Genomic DNA, 20,783 nt, shown 5'->3' on the forward strand with positions numbered 1-20,783 from the left:
AGTCAGAATTGTGAGATAAAAAGTCAGAATTCCAAGATACAAATTCACATTTACAAAAAAAGTCAGAATTGCCAGTTATCTCATAATTCTGACTTTATTTCTTGCAATTTCGAGTTTAGATCTTGCAATTCTGAGAAGAAAAAAGTCAGAATTTGCGAGATATAAAATTGCCAGTTAAAAGTCAGAATTGTGAGTTTGTATCACAATTTTTCTAAAAAAGTCACAATTGCGATATACAAACACACATTTGCGAGAAAAAAAGTCAGAATTGCAAGGTTTTTATCTCATAACTCAATTGTGATATCTCAGTTGTGAGACTTTAGTTCTCACAATTGTAAGTTTATATCTCAAAATTCAGAGAAAAAAAGTCAGAATTGTGAGTTTGTATCACACAAACCTGAAAAAAGTCAGAATTGTGAGATAAAAAGTCAGAATTCTGAGATAGAAAGACATTTGCGATATACAAATTTATATTTACAAAAAAAAGTCTTGAATTGCAAGTTGTTATCTCATAATTCTGACTTTATTTTTGCAATTTCGAGTTTAGATCTCACAATTCTGAGAAAAAAATGTCAGAATTTGTGAGATATAAACTCGCAATTGCGAGTTAAAAGTCAAAATTGAAATACAAATTCACATTTGGGAGGAAAAAAGTCAGAAATGCACATTTTTTATATCATAATTCAAACTTTATGTCTCACTATTGTGAGTTTAGATCTTAGTTCTGGGAAAAAAAAAGTCAGAATTGTGAGATAAAAAGTCAGAATTCCAAGATAGAAATGCATTTCTGAGAAAAAAAATCAGAATTGTAAGTTTTTATTTAATAATTCTGACTTTATTTCTTACAATTGCGAGTTTAAATCTCACAATTCTGAGAAAAAAAGGTCAGAATTGCGAGATATAAAGCGAGTTAAAAGTCAGAATTATGAGTTTTTATCTCACAATTCTGAGAAAAAAAGTCAGAATTGCAAATGTGTATCACACAGATCTGAGAAAAAAAAATCAGAATTCAGAACTGAGATAAAAAAGCCGCAGTTGAAATATAGAGAAAAATATCTGAATTGTGAGTTTGTATCATAAAATTCTGCAAAAAAATGTCAGAATTGCGAGATACAAACTCACATTTGAGAGAAAAAAGTCAAAATTGCAAGTTTGTTTCACATTTGTGAGAAAAGGTCAGAATTGTAAGATAAAAAGTCGCAATAGTGAGAAAAGTCACAATTGAGATACAAATTCACATTTGTGAGAAAAAAAGTCAGAATTGCACATTTTTATATCATAATTCAAATTTTATATCTTGCTATTGCGAGTTTAGATCTCACAGTTCTGCAAAAAAAAAGCCAGAGTCACAAGAAAAAAGTCAAAATAACGAGATGCAAACTCACATTTGTGAGAAAAATTCAGAATTGGCCCTTCGCAAACACCTTGATTGACAGACGATCATAACGTCGAATACACCATTCTGTGCAACAAACAAATCAGACATTAGAGTAGATTAACTTCAGTAGACTTAAACTTAAAATAGTATGTGTATTGAGGTCTTTCCGTGGTTGAAATAAAATACGTTCTGATGTTCATTCATGTTTGTTTTAAGTGTTTAAGTAAACAAGAAAAGACGATCGGTTCACGTGTCATTGATCTAATAAGGCACTGATCTGTCACAATACATTAAAGAGCCACAAAACGGTCTTTATTGTTTGAATTTCTTAAAAAATTACACAATTTTAAAGCTGAAACCTTGTTTCATACCAGAAGTAACCTGTTCTGTCTCGTCTGTTGGCGTGTTTTTAGTTTCCTCTTTGCCATCACCAGAATTGTGAGATAAAAAGTCACAATAACCTTTTTTTATTTTTCCATTCCCGAGTATTGCATTTCCTAAAACATAATTTACTCATAGTTTCTTGCATTTAAAAAAACAGTTTGTGAACAACAACATATGCCTGTTAAAAATAACAACACTTGTTCAAGCTGCTGTGATGTCACTTCTGTCACTTCTTCAACTTCAGGCTTTGTTTATAGCCTGAGGACTTGAATGGTACTGTCTGATTAATTAGCACAATTGTTTGCTTGAGAAAGCTTTTGTGATTGCTTTTTATTTGGCTTTGATTGTTGCTTGAACGCCAGTCCTGCTGTTTTAACTTTTTCGCAGGCGATGAGAAAGAGGAAGTGAGGCTTGGTGGCGGTACATCCAGACAGTGCTTCTTCAATCTTTCCCCCAACACCCAGTACAAGATCAGCGTCTATACTCTTTTACAGGACACAGAAGGTCCTGCCGTCACCACCATGGCGACTACTGGTAAATACACTCTTATAACTATATATATATATTTAATGATAATATATAACACTATAGACTTTTAATCAGGGTTTACGTCATATTTTTTATTGTAAAATAAATGTAACTGTAGACCAGTGTGTCCTTTTCTTTTACAATTTGGTTTCCACTGAGATCACACATCTGATTGTGTGTGCAATAAAATGAAGACAGCCAGGCCCTGCTCTGGTTTATGTATTGTTTTGTTGTTTCTGTAGCTCCAGTACCCACCCAGCCACCAACCGCACCACCCACCACGATCCCTCCTCCCACCATCCCTCCAGCCAAAGAAGGTAGGACACCAGTGTGGGAAAAAAAACTGGCCTGTCTGCCATTGTTTTTCCCTGTTTGTTGGCTCTGTCCCTATGTGTTGTGTGACCTTTCACTAACGTACATCTCTGCTGACAGCTAACCTTTTCTTATTCTCGAAGCCACTGCACACTCAATAAATATGTCTGAATCTTCCCAACACACCTGATAAAAGTACGCAGAATTTATTTAACCTTCTTATGTAGATCTTTTTGAGATCCCTCATTTCCAACTTAGATTGTTTCATTGTTTCTTATGGTCTTTAATGCATCATAAAATAACACCAGAGCAATTTCTTGGCCTGAAACCGAATGCTTCCTTAGATTTATTTGTTACGTTTATATGGCTTCATCTCTGGGCCTTTGGGTAGTCGCCTGAATGCATTGCCTTGCATGGTACACATTACTCTTATTGAAGTCAAGTCACTTGGTAAAAAAGGAAACATTTGTTACCTAAAAATCTCATGAAAGCAAAATGAGAGTTTAATAGTAAGTTTGAAAGATAAGGATTGATTTTAAATATTTGTAATCTTCTTTAACACTGAAAATGTCATTTTTAATAAATTAAATGCAAAAAAGCATTGAATTAATCTTTAAAAAAATAGTAGCTGGCATTCAATGGCTATAAGGGAGCATTTTTTTTTTTTTTTGGTTATTATGAATCATTGAATCACTCCACCAGTTCGTTACAATTCACAAAGTTGTTCATGACCGAAACAACCCATTTATCTTTTTTGTTCTGAATGAGATTGACAAACTGAATGAGATGCCCCAATTTGTACACTAATGAGATTTGCCAGTTCATTCAAGTTGTTTACGAGCACAATGCCTGATTCTTTTAGTTTATTCGCAGACAAGGTGTCTTGTTCAGTGCCAATCTTGTTTAGACTCAAAACAGCGACAGTTCAGTCAGAATTGTCCAACCGATGAAATGCTCTGAACGCTTTTGATTGTGTAAAAGTACAGTAAGACTTTGAGGTTACAACTTTATTTTAAGATAATGATGTTACAGTGCAATTACACAAATAAGTACTGAATAATAAATACAGTATCCTTATTTTTGCCGTAAGAGCAGTCATGGCCATTTGTAAATTTTGCAGGTTTGGCTTCCGGTCTCATCCGCGTCCAGCCATTTTTAGCTGGACAAAACATCTTGTTTTGCTTCTTGATATTGCAAACTGGTGTGTCTCGCCATATTATTAAGTTGCACTTAATAGCACTGATCTGCTATTTTAGCGTATTCTTCTTCTGAGCCAAAATTGAGTCAATATCTCCTCCTAGAGCTTTAAAAACTTCGCAATTTAAACTTCAACCACCAAACTTGGGTCAGACCTTCAGTTGCTACATATTTTCTAACTGATGCAACTTATGTTTTTTCTAAAACAAGACTATCAAAACCACCCCAAAACACCATAGACTTTCATTGAAGGGTTAAAAACTTTTGTACAATGAGACTTATGGCATATTTAAGCTGTCTATTGCTATAGTGAAGCTTAACAACTCCCTACTGAGGAAAAAAAAAACAAAAAAAAAGCTCCTTTGGCTGGTCTCCCAGGCTGGCTTTGGCCACTTTTTGGGTGGTCTTAGCTTACTTACCCAGGGACTTACCCAGGGAGACCTAAGCAAGCTTAAACCAGTTACTTTCAGCTTAAACCAGCTAAGTCTAAACAACCTGTTTAGGCTGGCTTTTTTTTTGGCTAGCTTGTTTTTTTCTGTCTTTTTTGTTGAATCAGCTGGTTTTAGTTGGTTTTAACTTTTGTTTTCCCAAATCAGTTGGTTTTAGCTGGTTTTAACTGTTATTTTGCTAAACCAGCTTGTTATTCTTCTAATCATGTTAGTAACTTGCTAACAACATGCTAATCATGCAAAAACATGCTTGTAAGAGGTTAATCATGCTAGAAACATGCTAGCAACATGCTAATCATGTTAGAAACCATGGACTAATTCTTAAGACGAAGGCTGAATCCTCCGAAGGTCACATTTGCAGGCTGCATACATCATCAAGCCTGGTTTATTTCAGTTAACTGAGCATTACATTCACGAGTCATAAGCATATTACAACAATTTACGCTTAACTAAGAATAATGGTCAAATTAATAGCTGTTAATATTCTAAAATAAGATCTTCTTTATGACATAAGCAGCCTACAAATCTGTTTTTCTGAAAACATTAAAACTTTAAACTTTACAACTAGTTCAAGTTTCCCTAATAGCACGCGTATATCTCGGAGACATCTATTTGACGTCTGTATTTACATCTGCAAGACGTAGTTTTCTCATCTGCAATACGTCTATTGGATGTTTCCTATCAGATGTCAAATAGACATCTATTAAATGTCTTTAAGATGTTTATGATTTAGAATGTATGTAAAACTGACATCTTACAGACGTTTGGCAGACGTTTGTACATAGCAGATGCTTTCCAGATCAAGAGATCTTTAACAGACATCTTGCAGACGTACATGTGCTAGCTGGGTTTTAAAACTTTTGTCACCAAACTTTATTCATCTCGTTTCATTCTTAATTATGAAAACAATGGTTTGTAGTCCCTGCTGAAAAAAACAGCATATGATGGTTAGGTAGGTTTTGATGCTGGGATGCTGGCTTAAGCTGGTCCTTAGCTGGTTTACGCTGGTCCTTTGCTTGTTTATTCTGGCTCTTTGCTGGTCCTTAGCTGGTTTAAGCTGGTCCTGGACCAGCACATGACCAGCTAAGGACCAGCATAAACCAGCAAAGGACCAGCATAAATCCCAGCATCGAAACCTACCTAACCAGCATATGCTGTTTTTTTCAACAGGGGTGCAAACAGTTTTACCGAACAGTTTTACTGAACTTTGTTATTCCTCGTCATTTCTGTACGTCTTATGAACGGGAAGTCTCACACATTACCACAACACAGTTTACTTCCACACTGAAAAATAAGGTGGATAGCATGGACTTAGGGTTAGGGTCTGGTCAGGGTTTGTTGCTTGTAATGATGCATAATTAGCAGTTTTTACTATAGTAAGTATGTAGCATTCAATACTTAAAAGTAGATTTGTTTACATATTATTCATTGATATAACCTAATGTATTAAGATTGATTTCAGTAATTAAATAATATTTTTGACTTGAAGAAAAACTGTTCATTTAGAGGTTACCAGATGAAGCACAGTTTTAGGTTACAGACAGTGTATGTGTTTAGCCCTAAATCCTGCAAAGCAACAGTCTGGCAGAGAGTATAGCAGAGGTATCTGGGAATTAATTAAGCCTCCTTGTTTTATCCAGCTAGCTGTGATGGAGATCCTGTCAGTGAGAAGGGGAAGTGTTTGGAATCATTTGACATCTGTTGTACTGCAGCGCTTACACAGTAATGAGAATTTCTTATTTTAGCTAGTGATTTTTCACCTGCTTCCTCTCTCTCTCTCCTTTCTCTCTCTCTCTCTCTTGCTCTGTCTTTTAAAATTTCTCTCTCAGTTTGCAAAGCAGCCAAGGCAGACCTGGCCTTCCTTGTAGACGGCTCCTGGAGTATCGGAGATGACAACTTTCAGAAGATCATCCGTTTCCTGTACAGCACAACTGGCGCGCTTGATGTGATTGGCCCCGAGGGAACACAGGTATGCTGCACGTGAAATGTTTGTCAGATTCAGTCTACTTCATCTTGTTTTTATGTGTTTACATTGTATAACATTTCAAAATTTTTAATGGAAAACAAATGACTATCATCCTGAGCTAAAAGCAAAACTATGTGAAATTTTGCTCAAGTTGCTCTCCTTTAAAAAAAGTACACTTCAGCATATTTAAAAACAGTAATTACATGAAATTATATACTTAATATGTTTAAGAATATTCTTAAAACAATACTTTACCTAAAAATTAAACATTTGCTGACAATTTACTCTCCCTCAGGCCATCCAAAATGTAGATGAGATTATTTCTTTCTCAGAAATCAACAAATTTAGAAAAATTTAGCTTTACATCACTTGCTTACCGTTGGATCCTCTGTAGTGAATGGGTGTCGTCAGAATAAGAGTCCAAACAACTAATAAAAACATCAAAATAATCCAGAAGTAATCCACATGACTCCAGTCCATCAAATAACATCTTGTGAAGTGAAAAGCTGCATGTTTTATCCATTAAATTGCTTTTTTCAATGAAAAAGTCATCTTGTCTGAATCAGGAGAGAAATATGCACAGATCAGTCACCATTTACAGGAGGAAGAAACATAATGGATTATGGACTCAAATTTTTGTCCAAAAGCTACAGGTTTGTTTCTTACAAACACAGATGTTAATTGATGGACTGTAGTGTGTCTTATTTGTGGATTATTGTGATGTTTTTATCGGCTGTATGGACTCTTATTTTGACGGCACCCATTCACTGCAGAGGATGCACTGGTGAGCAAGTGGTATAAAAGCTAAATTCCTTAAATCTATTCCAGTGCAGAAAGAAACTTATCTTGGATGACCTTTGATGGCATGAGTACATTTCCAGTGAGTTTTTTTATTTTTAGGTGAACTATGCAAACTGAATGTAATGTTTTCAGAAACTACACTCCAGTAGTAATTAAATCTACTGTCAATGTATTGTAGTTTAAATTGACATTAAATGCAATTAGCTGAACTTGTGCTTTTTTGGCTCACTTAAGTGGGACTTTAAAGCATTTTTACATTAAAATATATTAACAATCCAAGTTAAATGTAACAACAAATAACACACTGTAGTCAAAATTACAACCAAGTACTTTACATGTTGTAGTATGTTAGTAAACACATCAAAGTAAGTGTACTTCTTTAAAGTACAACAAAATATCAAAACAATGAAATTTACTTCAAAATAAAATATTTGATTAGAAGTGCACATTCAGTACATTCAGTATTCGATAAATATTAAAAGTCCACTTCCAAAACAAAGATTCACATCTAATGTACTCACCCCCTTGTCATGCAAGATGTTCATGTCTTTCTTTCTTCAGTCGTAAAGAAATTGTTTTTTAAGAAAAACATTTCTGCATTTTTCTCCATATAATGAACTGATATGGTGCCCCGATTTTGAACTTCCAACATGCTGTTTAAATGTGGCTTTAAATTTCCAAATTTGGTTGTAAACGATCCCAGACGAGGAAGAAGGGTCTCATCTAGCGAGACGATCAGTTATTTTCATTAAAAAAATGCAATTTAAATACTTTTTATTCTCAAACGCTGGTCTTGCCTTGCTCTCCTTGAACTCTGTGTATTCTGGTTTAAGGCAGTTAGGGTATGTTGAAAAACTCCAATCGTATTTTTTCCCTCAAATTCAAAAATCATTTCAAAATCATCCTACATCGCTGCAGTAGTTCCGACCCAGTCTTTGCAAAGTGAACATGCAAAGAAGATCAAACATACTTAACAAAAAAGGTAAAACAGCGATATAGGGTGATTTTGAAGTTTTGAAGAGGGAGAAAATGAGATGGGAGTTTTTCGACATACCCTAACTGTCATGAACTGGAACAACAACAGTCCAGGCAGAGTAAGACAAGACGAGCGTTTGACATTAAAAGGTATATAAATTGTATTATTTTAATGAAAATAACCGATCGTTACACTAGATAAGACCCTTCTTTCTCAGCTTGGATCATTTACAACCACATTTAAACTGCATTTTGGAAGCTCAAAATCGGAGCACCATATCAGTCCATTATACGGAGAAAAATTCTGAAATGTTTTTCTCAAAAACATAATTTCTTTATGACTGAAGAATGTGAATCTTTGTTTTGGAAGAGGACTTCTCCTTTAAGCACACTTCTTTTTCACAAGGAACAGATCTGTATTAAAAAACAAACCATAAAAATTTAAATTACATCAAATTTTAGTAGAGCCTGTTGTACATGTCCAGAGTCATGTCATGTGCCTCGTGGGCGCTACAGTTTGAGACACTCTGCTTTTGAACTTATAATTCAACAATGTCTGGTTTCCTTCAAAAAGTTTTTTTTTGCTTCTCTCAGAGATCCTTTTTTGGATTGAGGCATCATGGGAATAGCTGTTCTGGGCTAGAGACCACACTACCAAGCATTTAACCCAGTAGCCTGAGAGAACATTAGATAAAAATAGTCTTTGTCTAGACTTGTCAGTCCAGGACTCAGAAGATCTTCATCACAGCTTATCAGCAGTTTTAGGGATTACTGCAGTGGACCAACTACAAGGGATGTGAAAACTAGAGAATAAGCATGTTTCGAAGGGTAGGAGCTTAAGTAAACAGAGGAACACGGCACTGATAAAACATCTTCTTTTACACATAGATGTTTGCGTTCTGGCGTCTACTGTAGACCATGTAGATATGTTTGACTTGGCTCAAACCGGTTCAACATCAGCAAACTCTCATGCATGATGACATGGATTTTGTGTCTCGCTTTTGTGGCCTAGTGGTTAAAAGATCTGAGCTGGTAATCACAAGGTTTTAGATTTAAACAATTCATGTACAATTATGTGACTGAGCAAAATACTTACAGGTCAAAAATGAACCAAAAATGACAATGAAAGTGACAAAAATACCCTGAAACTGAATTAATTTTGAGGGATCGTGTGACAATGAAAACTGCAGTAATTATGTAATATATATAAACAGAGAATTTATGTTAGTCAAAACATCAAAATAATTGGACTTTTTTTAAAAGCCAACAAAATATTATTAGAATATGATTTATACTGTACTAAAGTATGTTAAAAAAATATAATATGCCCTTAGAAAAGTACAGAAATGACCTTTAAAATCAATTCTAGGGGGAAATACTTTCTGACATTGATGTACTATTGCTTTTAAACGTGATAAATGGCTACTAACTTACTTTCTTATGGCTGACAGGTGGCCATTGTTCAGTTCAGTGATGACGCCAGGACTGAGTTTAAGCTCAGCTCCTACAGCGATAAGGAGGCTCTGCTGGACGCTGTGCAGCGCATCACCTACAAGGGAGGAAACACCAAGACAGGCATGTATCTCAATCCTCAGAGTGATTTAAACTCCACTGGCAGCTGCTTTTGTGATGGACAAACTGAGTCAAACTGAGTTTGATAACAGTCTCCTCAAAGACACTCCCTGCTCCCTTTTTATATTGCAAGTATGATCTTGTTTAATAGCTTTCAAAGCATCTGTATTGAAATATTCCCCTATCTTTGTTCACGCATTATAGTTCGCTTATTCTGTTGTTCACTCATTCTGTCGCTCATTCAATCGTTCCTTCATTCTGTTACTAATTTTGTTGTTCGCTTGTTCTATTGTTCGCTCATTCTGTTGCTCATACTATCATTCACTCATTCTTTCACTTATTTTATTGTTCACTCATTCTGTCGTTCTTTCTATTGTTTGCTCATTCTATCATTAATTCTATCATTCACTTATTCTATTGTTCAATTCCATCACTCATTCTATTATTATTCATTTCATCACTCATTTTAGCGGTTACTCATTATGTCATTTGATATTTCTATTGTTTACTCATTCTAACGCTCATTCTGACATTCATTCTATCTTTTGCTCATTCTATTGTTCGATAATTCTGTTTCATTCAATCTATCGCTCATTCTATCGTTCATTTTATCGTCCACTCATTCTGTTGTTCATTCTATTGCTATTTCTGTTGCTTGCTTATTGTATTGTTTGCTCATTCTATTGGTCTTTCTATCACTCGCTCATTTTATTGCTAATTCTATCATCTATCACCTATTCTATCGATAATTTTATCGTTCACTCATTCTGCTGTTCATTCTGTTATTTGCTCATTCTATCGGTCAGTCTATCGTTCGTTCATTCTATTGCTAATTCTGTTGTTTACCTATTCTATTGATCATTTTATTGCTCATTCTATTGTTCACTTATTCTATCGATCAATCATTTTATCGTTCACTCATTCTGTTGTTCATTCTCATTTGCTCATTCTGTTGCTAATTCTGTTGCGTGCTTGTTCTATTGTTCACTCATTCTTTTGCTAATTCTGTCGTTCGCTTATTATATTGTTTACTCATTCTATCGCTTATTTTACCGTTCACTCATTCTGTCGTTCATTCTATCGTTCGCTTATTCTATTACTAATTTTATTATTCGCTTATTCTGTCGTTCGCACATTCTATTGCTAATTCTGTTGTTTGTTTATTAAATTGCTAATTTTATCGTTCACTCATTCTATTGATCATTTTATCGTTCACTCATTCTGTTGTTCATTATATCGTTTGCACGTTCTATTGTTAATTTTATTGCATGCTTATTCTATTGTTCGCTCATTCTTTTGCTTATTCTTTAACTCGTTCTATCATTCACTCATTATTTTGCTAATTCTGTTGTTCGCTCATTCTATCTCTTATTTTACCGTTCACTCATTCTGTCATTGATTCTATCATCGCTCATTCTATTGCTAATTCTAACGTTCATTTATTCTATTGTTCACTCATTCTGTCGCTCAATCTATCTTTCGCTTATTCTATCTTTCGCTTATTCTATTGCTAATTATGCTGTTCGCTTATTCTATTGTTTGCTAATTCTGTCGCTCATTCAATTGTTCACTTATTCTGTTACTAATTTTATTATTCGCTCATTCTATTGCTAATTCTTTTGCTTATTCTATTGTTTGCTCATTCTATCTAGTCTAGTCAGTCAGCTAATTCTATCATTAGCTTAATCCAATGTAAACTCATTCTATCGCTTATTTTATTGTTCATTCTATCGTTAGCTCATTCTGTCGCTCATACTATCATTCGCTTCTTCTGTTGCTAATTTTGCTGTTCGCTTATTCTGTTGTTTGCTAATTCTGTGGCTCATTCTATTGTTCATTCATTCTATTGCTAATTCTATCGTTCGCTCATTCTATGGCTAATTCTGTAATTCGCTTAATCTAATGTTAACTCATTCTATTGCTTATTTTATCATTCACTCATTCTGTCATTCATTCTGTCGTTTGCTCATTCTATTGCTAATTCTGCTGTTTGCTTATTCTATTGTTTGCTAATTCTGTCGCTTATTCTATCATTCGCACATTCTATTGTTCACTCATTCTATTGCTAATTGTATTGTTTGCTTATTCTATCGTTTGCTCATTCTATTGCTAATTTTATCGTTAGCTTATTCTATTTTTTGCTCATTCTGTCGCTCATTCTATCATTCGCTCGATATCGCTATCTTTTGCTTATTCTATCGTTCGCTCATTCTATGGCTAATTCTGTCATTTGCTTAATCTAATGTTCACTCATTCTATCGCTTATTTTATCATTCACTCATTCTGCTGTTCATTCCGTTTGCTCATTCTAATGTTCATTCATTCTACTGCTAATTCTATCATTCGCCCATTCTATCGTTCACTCATTCTGTCGCTCATTTTATCGTTCACTGATTCTATTGCTAATACTATGGTTCGCTCATTCTATTGTTTGCTCATTCTATTGCTAATTATATTGTTCACTTATAATATTGTTTGCTCATTCTGTCGCTCATTCTTTCGTTTTATTGTTTACTCATTCTCAGTGTTGGGCAGTAAGGCATTACTTTGTAACGCGTTACTGTAATTTGATTCTTTTTTTAATAACGGAGTAATTTAACGCGTTATAATTTCCAAATGAGTAATGAGAGTATAGTTACAAGCATGCGTTACTGCTGCGTTACATCATTGCAGACAGAATGTGTTTCATTTAGATTGTAAAAAGGGTGTTGGCTAGCACACGCGACGTCTTCTACCTGAGACCTGCTTTCGCTGGTAAGCGCCTGTGAGGCGGATACTACCAATGAAATCAAAGTCAGCATGGGAGAGGAAAGTATGCGTTCTGTAGCTGGAAATAGAATTATTTTGAGTTTACTTCTGTCAAAGGAAAGAACATTATTGTGCGTTGTCAAAGGGGAAGAAAACCTTTTCAACCGTGAAAAACTCCATATCCATTTAAAAAAAAAAAACACCTGAAAGGGCAGCAAGGCACATTAAAACTACTTAAGAATGTACCGGGTGCGGAGAGCAACGCACCATCTTCCATTTGTTTCCATGAGTCTCTGCCCGCCCGCAGCCCCGCACCCGCACTCGCCCATCAAGTCTTGTCGACGCGCGACGCGGGACAAGACTTGATGGGCGAGTGCGGGGGTGCAGAGATGCGATGTGCGGGATGCGATAGAATAAAATGATTTGCGGGACTCCTGCAAAATAGAAATATCCAAACATAAAATATCTAAAACAAATGAACTGTTATTCATGTATTGCACAAAAGCAACAAGAACAACTAATATAAAACAAAAACGATTAACACGCGTAAGCATAGGAGTTTCTATTTATAGCACGTGTTTGCAACGTTGAACAATGTTGATTTCTGGAATGCAATGGACAATCAGAGAATCCACTCACCGCTCGAAATGCCGTGCATTTTGCAACCATGCATGCAGCAGTCTATTGCTTTTAGTAAAAATAACAGTGGTTTGTGAATGTTGATGCTTTAATAACAAATATTTTATCGGGAGCGTTTATGCTGGGATGTTACAACACACAAACTTACTATTTCACGTAAATTTCGTGGATGTACGGAAAAAAAGTAATGTAACTAGTAATACTTTTGATATAAAGTAATCAGAACAGTAATTTGATTACTTTTAAAAGGAGTAATCAGTAATCAGTAATTTAATTACTTTTTCAGAGTCTGTCTGTTTGTCTGTCTATTTATTCTGTCGTTCTGTCCATTGTTTGCTCATTCTATCAGTTTATCCATCAGTCTATCATTTGCTCATTCTACTATTCGTTTTATACTGGTCTCATCTGGTTTGCATTTCATTACAATCTTCAATATTTAGAATGACTTAAAGAGTTCTAGTCGAACTTTCTCAAGCCAGCATTAAAGTTTGTCTTGGCCATTGTTTAATTTACTGTAGTTCATGATATGTAACCCACCGCCCACCCCATTACAGTGTAATACAGTGTAATCAGACTTTAGACATTAATGTTTTTAACATTCTGATAAAAGCACAAATGTCAGGGCGTGTCTAAACTGGGTCCCAAAACCCCATTAGACCCCAGGGGGTTAATATTTGACACAATATTTGACATATTTCTCATCAAATGAATGTATGTTATTTTAAGTATGTTTAGATATTTATACTGGAAAACTACACATAAACACTGCTAAATAATTGTCTTTAAAAAAAATTTAGGGTAAATTGGCCTTTAAACATTCAAAGCCAGAGAGACATAGATCAAAGTTCCCCTTTTCCTTGTGAACATCATGCTGGTCCACCAGGTAGATCTGGACCACATCATCTCTCACCAGCAAAAACCAACTTCTGTTCTGGAAATTCATGCTGGCATTTAAGCAGTGAAATCTCCTTGTAATGGGTGTCCAGATTTATTCGTCCCAATGCTTTTGACAAACATCCTTTATTAATGTCCTGTTTTAGAAGACCTAGACCAAGAACTTCAGAGTATGAGTTTGAAAAGCGGCACGGCTCCAGTTCACTGAGCAGCAGAGCAGCACGGTGTGTCCCTGCGCTTGTGTTCATGCTGTCTTGCAGCGAGTCTTTGTTCTAAAATGAAACACCTCTCATTTCACACGGTGAAGGAATGGCAGCCCCCACCCCGCTGTGTCCTCACACACACAAATGTCCCTGTATAAGGTATATTCTCCATGGCAATGAGCCCCCCGTCAGTGGGTGGGCGGCATTTGCTGTGCCTCATTGGTGAGAGCAGATACATGTCTGTGGACATGTGTGATCCAGGCATTATGAGCCGTGTGCGTTTATCCATCCCGGCTTTAGCGCGCTGCTCATTTGAAACATGAGCATGACTTATTTTCTAAGGATTTAGGGCTAATCCCTCACTTGCATTTTCATACATTCATATGCAGAGGCTGAGGTGAGGATCAAAGTGATTGGCCTCATTCAATGTGTTTAAACTTGGAAAAAAACAGAACTCAATTCTGAGTATTAAGACGGTCTGTATGTTTCTTTGAAATTACTTTGGAAAATATTTAAATGAGATGATGTTGTTTTGACGTTCAAAGTTTTCACAGAATTATTTACCTCAAAGAATTAGTTTTCACCTGATGGTATGGCACATTTTTGTGGCGTATGGCATGGCACTAACCCACATATTTTCTCATTAGTATATTAAAGCAATAATTAACCCCCCAAAAATAAGGATTCTGTAATTATTTTCTTTGATGTGATTCCAAATTCGTATGTGTTTCTGTGGAACACAAAATTACAGTTTTGAAAGAAATTTTACTTTTACATTTTACTTTTTTACATATATGTTACTTATTATTATTTTTAATTTTCATATTAAAATTTTAATTTATTAATTATAATATTATAATTGTTTATATTTATTTATTTTTTAATACTTATGTAATTGTCTCTGTATGTAAAAGATATATATATATATATATATATATGTGTGTGTGTGTGTGTGTGTGTGTGTATGTGTGTGTGTGTGTTTATGTATGTATACTTGTGTGTGTGTGTGTATGTATGTATATTTATACATTGTAATTGTGGTCCTTATTATCCATAGTTTTTTGTATCATAAGTGTCGTATACTAAAAGTAATATACCAAAATATAAGAAGTCATAGACTATAGTGCATGTGTCAAATAGATAACTGGTATAGTACATTTATGGTGTTGCTATAATTTCCACTTATATTAAATGAAGAAATTATTCTCTTTTTGTTATTTAATTTAATTTATTTTGTTAATTTATTTTGTTTTTTTAATTTAATTTAATTTAATTTTATTTTTTTATTTAATTTTATTTATACTATTTGTATTTATATTAAATAAAATTAAAACAATTAATTAAATTAAATTAAAATAAATTAAATTAAATTAAATTAAATAATTAAAATGTATTATAAAAGTTATTTATATGACACATACACTATAGTCTATGACTTCTTACATTTACCAAACACATTTGTCATATAGATAATTTTTATAGTGCATTTTTATTTTATTTTATTTTATTTTATTATTAAATTATTATAAATTATTTAAAAAGTTTAAGGTTTTTTTTGTTTTGTTTTTTTTCTCAGAAGAAATAAAGTCATGTGTTTGGAAAATATAATAAGTCAGACTATATAGCATGTGTCATATAGATAACTTTTATAGTACATTTATGGTGTGGCTATAATTTCTACTCATATTAAATAAACACATTATTGTCTTTTTGTACTTTTATTTTATTATTTTATTTTATACTATTTGTCACATTTGATCATTATATGTGTTTGGAAAATATAAGTCATAAACTATATGCATGTGTCATATAGATAACTTCTATTCTTCTTTTGTTTTTAATTTAGTACATCTGTGGTTTGGCTATAACTTCTACCCATATTATGATAACTAATTATTGTATTTTTGTAATCATATTTATTTGTATTTTTTTTATTTGATTTTATTTTATTCTTTTTTTCCCTCAGAGGAAAGTAAGTTGTTTTTGGAACAACAGAAAGGCGAGTGAGAGCTGTGAGGGTTCTAGTTGATTTTACAAATAGTCTCTTAAACGAATCAGTTAAAGGTAAAAAATATTAGCCGAAGCTCATGAACACAAATGAACAGTCCATGCACACTTTTGACTGATGCTGGAGTCATGATGTCTTGTTCATCTGTCAGTCAACCAGCAGTGCTTTTGCCCCCGTCAACTGGAGGCCACACTTGGCCACAACTCCAATCTGCAGTCTAAATTCCTTTTGTTTTCACCTGTTCTTTTAAAACAAAATAACTCACACTTCACACGGCGCTGCCGTCTGCTTCCTTAGTCCGTCATTTGTCTCCCTCTGACAGGAGCTGAAGAAAAGCCAGAAAGAGAAACAGGCAGCTTCAGAAGTCAGTCAGGCATAGCCACAGGGTCCCCTTGTTCAATTCGTCGCAATATATCGCCAAAGTGCAGCATCTCAGACGCTCGTCCATATTTTATTCAGAGTGCAGCTTTTGTGAGGGGATTGTGTCTAATACTCGCTGATCCAGGGGAACCTGAGACGTTTCTGAGAGATTAGAGATGCAAATTAGAAATGAGCAGCCCGGCTGATGTCTTGCAGCCGCAGTGCCAAGTTGTTGATAATGGTAAAATATTGAAATGGGGCAGTGCTGCTTGTTAGATCCCTCAGTTCAGGTCTGCTGGGAGTGACGGCTGGGACGCGTCATGCAAAAAGTGGTTTGAAAATTCATTTCATCAGGGGCTTGACTTTGTTTTGCTCTGTGCTAAATACTTGGCCCTTTGTGAGCTTAAAATAGTAGGTGAGAACGGCATTAACGCACAATTTTTAGGTGCACGTGAAAGTTTAAGTGCTTATAGAATCATACAGAAAATAAAATAAATTTGTTAATTAATGACAAAAGTTGTTCAGCTGTGACAGTCAACCCCTAAATGGCCTTGTCTGGTACAAGTTGTGTGTATTCAGTTTTTGTATACTTAACAGAAAAAAATTAGATGTTATTAAATGTAAATGTATATAATTGTATTTATATATAAAACTAAAATATATAAATGAAGTAACTGTGACTTTTTATTTTACAGTTCTGACTTTTTTCTCACAATTTTGAGTTTGCATTTTGCAATTGTGACTTTTTTTTCTCAGAATTGTGAGATATAAAAATTGCAATTCTGAGAACACTTCAGTCTTTTTTTAACTCCACAGCATTGGACTGTATAACACAGAATTGTGAGTTTATGTAAAAAAAAAAAGTCAGAATTGTGAGATAGAAATTCACAATTGCAAGACGAAATGTTAGAATTGAGAGAAATAATTTTGCAATTACACAAAAAAAAGTCAGAATTGCGAGATACAAACTCGCATTTGCGAGAAAAAATATCAGAATTGCGAGAAATAAATTTGCAATTGCGAGGAAAAAAGTGAGAATTGCAAAACACAAACTCACATTTGCGAGAGAAAAGTCAGAATTGTGAGAAATAAATTCGCAATTGTGCAAAAAAAGTCAGAATTGCAAGATACAAACTTGCATTTGCAAGAAAAAATGTCAGTATCGCAGGATATAAATTCGCATTTGTGAGAAAAAGTCAGAATTGTGAGATACAAACTTGCATTTGCAAGGAAAAATATCAGAATTGCGAGAAATAAATTTGCAATTGCCAGGAAAAAAGTGAGAATTGCAAGATATAAATTGTGCAAAAAAAGGTCAGAATTGCAAGAGACAAACTCGCATTTGTGAGAAAAAAAGTCAGAATTGCAAGAAATAAATTCGCAATTGTGCAGAAAAAGGTCAGAATTGCAAGAGACCAACTTGCATTTGTGAGAAAAAATGTCAGTATTGCAAGAAATAAATTTGCAGTTGTGCAAAAAAAATCAGAATTGTGAGATACAAACTTGCATTTGCGAGGAAAAATATCAGAATTGCGAGAAAAAAAATTGCAATTGCGAGGACAAAAGTGAGAATTGCAAGATACAAACACATTTACGAGAGAAAAGTCAGAATTGTGAGAAATAAATTCGCAATTGCACAAAAAAGTCAGAATTGCAAGATACAAACTCGCATTTGCAAGAAAAAATGTCAGGATTGCAAGATATAAATTCGCAATTGTGAGAAAAAAGTCAGAATTGCGAGATATAAACTCGCATTTGCAAGAAAAAAAGTGAAAATTGCAAGATATGAACTCGCATTTTCCAGAAAATGTCAGAATTGCGAGAAATAAATTAGCAATTGCAAGAAAAAAAAGTGAGAATTGCAAGATATAAACTCACGTTTGCGAGAAAAAAAAAGTCAGAATTGCGAGAAATAAATTTGCAATTGTGCAAAAAAAAAGTCAGAATTGCGAGATACAAACTCGCATTTGCCAGAAGATCGTCAGAATTGCAAGTAATAAATTTGCAATTGCAAAGAAAAAAGTGAAAATTGCAAGATACAAACTCGCATTTGCCAGAAAAATGTCAGAACTGTGAGAAACAAAGTAGCAATTGCAAGAAAAAAAGTGAGAATTGCCAGATACAAACTCCTTTTGTATCTGGCATTCTGAGAAAAAACTTTGAGAAAAAGTTGCAATAACTTTGAGAAAAAGTTGCAATAACCTAGTTTCAAGTCTATGACCTAACTTAAACTTAATTTAATAAAAAATAAAATAAAATAAAATAAAAATGTACTATAAAAATTATCTATTAGACAAATGTGTTTAGAATATATAAGTCGTCATAGACTATAGTGTATGTGTCATATAAATAACTTTTATAGTACATTTTAATTATTTAATTTAATTTTTTAAATGTAATTTAATTTAAATTTAATTCAATGTCGGAAATGGGCTTCCATAATTTTGATCTAGAAAAAAAAAAAAAAACTTTTAACAACCTCACAGTGTCCTGGCAGAATACTAACAGTCACAATATTTTCTGTATTGAATTTTTTTTTTTAGACCTTTAAAAAACAATGACAGCTTGAGCAACGTTCACTGAAGTATCAGAAACCACCCGTCATGGCAACTTCATTTTAACGACATTTCAAGGAAATCGCTTTTAAATTCACACTTTCCGATAGCTATTTATTTTCAAAGGTTTTGTTCTTTCACCTCATTGATCATCATTCCAGCTCTCTGCAGGTACTGGCGTAAAGTTTCAACAAAATATGTCTTCTCTGGCAAACGCAAATCACTCTTTCAGGATGCAAGTTCCTGTAAAATCCATCACTTTTTGGCATCCCGGAGTCCGTGAAGCGGTGTAAATCCTGCTCCTGGCACGCAGCAGTAACATCTATGTTTATGACTCTCGATTCAGGTCGAGCCATTAAGCATGTGAAGGAGACCATCTTCGCTGAGGACGCGGGAGTAAGGAGGGGCATACCTAAAGTGCTGGTGGTGCTCACGGACGGGCGATCTCAAGATGATGTCAACAAGATCTCTAAGGAGATGCAGATGGAGGGTGAGCTGAACATTCCCTAATTTCAATTTCACATCGTATGAATCTAAAAATGAGCATAAGCAACAGCTTTAGACTGTCTAGTGTTTTGGTTGTTAAAAATAGAACTTTAAATGCTGTAATAAAATGCTTTCTTGTTTCACCCTAGGCTACATCATCTTTGCCATTGGCTTCGCTGATGCTGACTATGGGGAGCTAGTGAACATCGCCAGCAAACCCAGTGAGAGACATGTGTTCTTTGTGGACGATCTGGATGCCTTCAAGAAAATTGAAGAACAGCTCATAACTTTTGTTTGTGAGGCTGCGACTGCCAGTAAGTCCCTTTAGAGAATCCACAGAAACTTCCTCTTGCTGTTGCTGTGACATATGGTATAGAGCTTGTTTTTAAGCAATTTGCTTAAACATGCTACAAAACAGGAATGTTAAAGGGACAGTTCACCCAAAAATGAAAATTACTCCATGATTCACTCACCCTCAAGCCATCCTAGGTGTATATGAGTTTATGTTTTCAGACAATTACAATCTGAGTTATATTAAAAAATGTCCTGCCTCTTTCAAGCTTTATATAGGCAGTGAATGGCTGCTGAGATTTTGAAGGCCAATAAAGTGCATCCATCCAACATAAAAAGTACTCCACACAGCTTTAAGGGGTGAATAAAGGCCTTCTGAAATGAGTCGATGTGTTTGTGTAAGCAAAATAATATGCTAGTCTTACGCGAACCAGATTTTGTATACAGCAAAGGAAGAACATTCTCCTTTTGGCTTATATCGAAATCTTTCGACATTTTTCTTTACAAATCCTTCTTTTGTACTTTTGATTCACGACAGGTGTTTTGTTTTGCTCTGTCATCTGCGCTTCGTCCTACATCAACTCTCTCGTGAATGCGTGTAGGACAATTAGCGGAAGCTAGAGATTATGGTTTATAAAGTTTTAAATATGATCATTTTTTTACAAAACCACATCGATTTACTTCAGAAGGCCTTTATTAACCCCGGAGCCATGTGGAGTACTTTTATGATGGATGGATGCACTTTATTGGACTACAAAATCTCAACACCCATTCACTGCCATTATAAAGCTTGAAAGAGCCATGACTTTTTAAAGTGTAACTCTGATTATATTCATCTGAAAGCAGACAGTCATATACACCTAGGATGGCTTGAGGGTGAATAAATCATAGGGTAATTTTCATTTTTGGGTGAACTGTCCCTTTAAGGATGCCAATTTTCATTGAGTTTTTTTATTGAATTACATTCATCTGCTAGAAGATAAAGTCCCTGACATAATAGAAAGTTGCTAAGTGACTGAATGATCATATTTGAGAAT

The 20,783-nt window shown here is 34.4% G+C and overlaps 1 protein-coding gene across 1 annotated transcript in view; it reads left to right on the plus strand.

Annotated features, from left to right (window-relative positions):
- Nucleotides 1-20,783, plus strand: part of col14a1a (collagen, type XIV, alpha 1a) — a 169,112-nt gene that overhangs the window by 91,262 nt on the left and 57,067 nt on the right. Inside the window, 6 exon segments of the mRNA XM_051131522.1 lie at nucleotides 2,150-2,296; nucleotides 2,533-2,607; nucleotides 6,078-6,217; nucleotides 9,442-9,565; nucleotides 19,316-19,459; nucleotides 19,605-19,769. Of these exon segments, the coding sequence (XP_050987479.1) occupies nucleotides 2,150-2,296; nucleotides 2,533-2,607; nucleotides 6,078-6,217; nucleotides 9,442-9,565; nucleotides 19,316-19,459; nucleotides 19,605-19,769 (795 nt within the window).

The sequence above is a fragment of the Labeo rohita genome, chromosome 16 (genome assembly GCF_022985175.1).
Source record: "Labeo rohita strain BAU-BD-2019 chromosome 16, IGBB_LRoh.1.0, whole genome shotgun sequence".
NCBI lineage: Eukaryota > Metazoa > Chordata > Actinopteri > Cypriniformes > Cyprinidae > Labeo > Labeo rohita.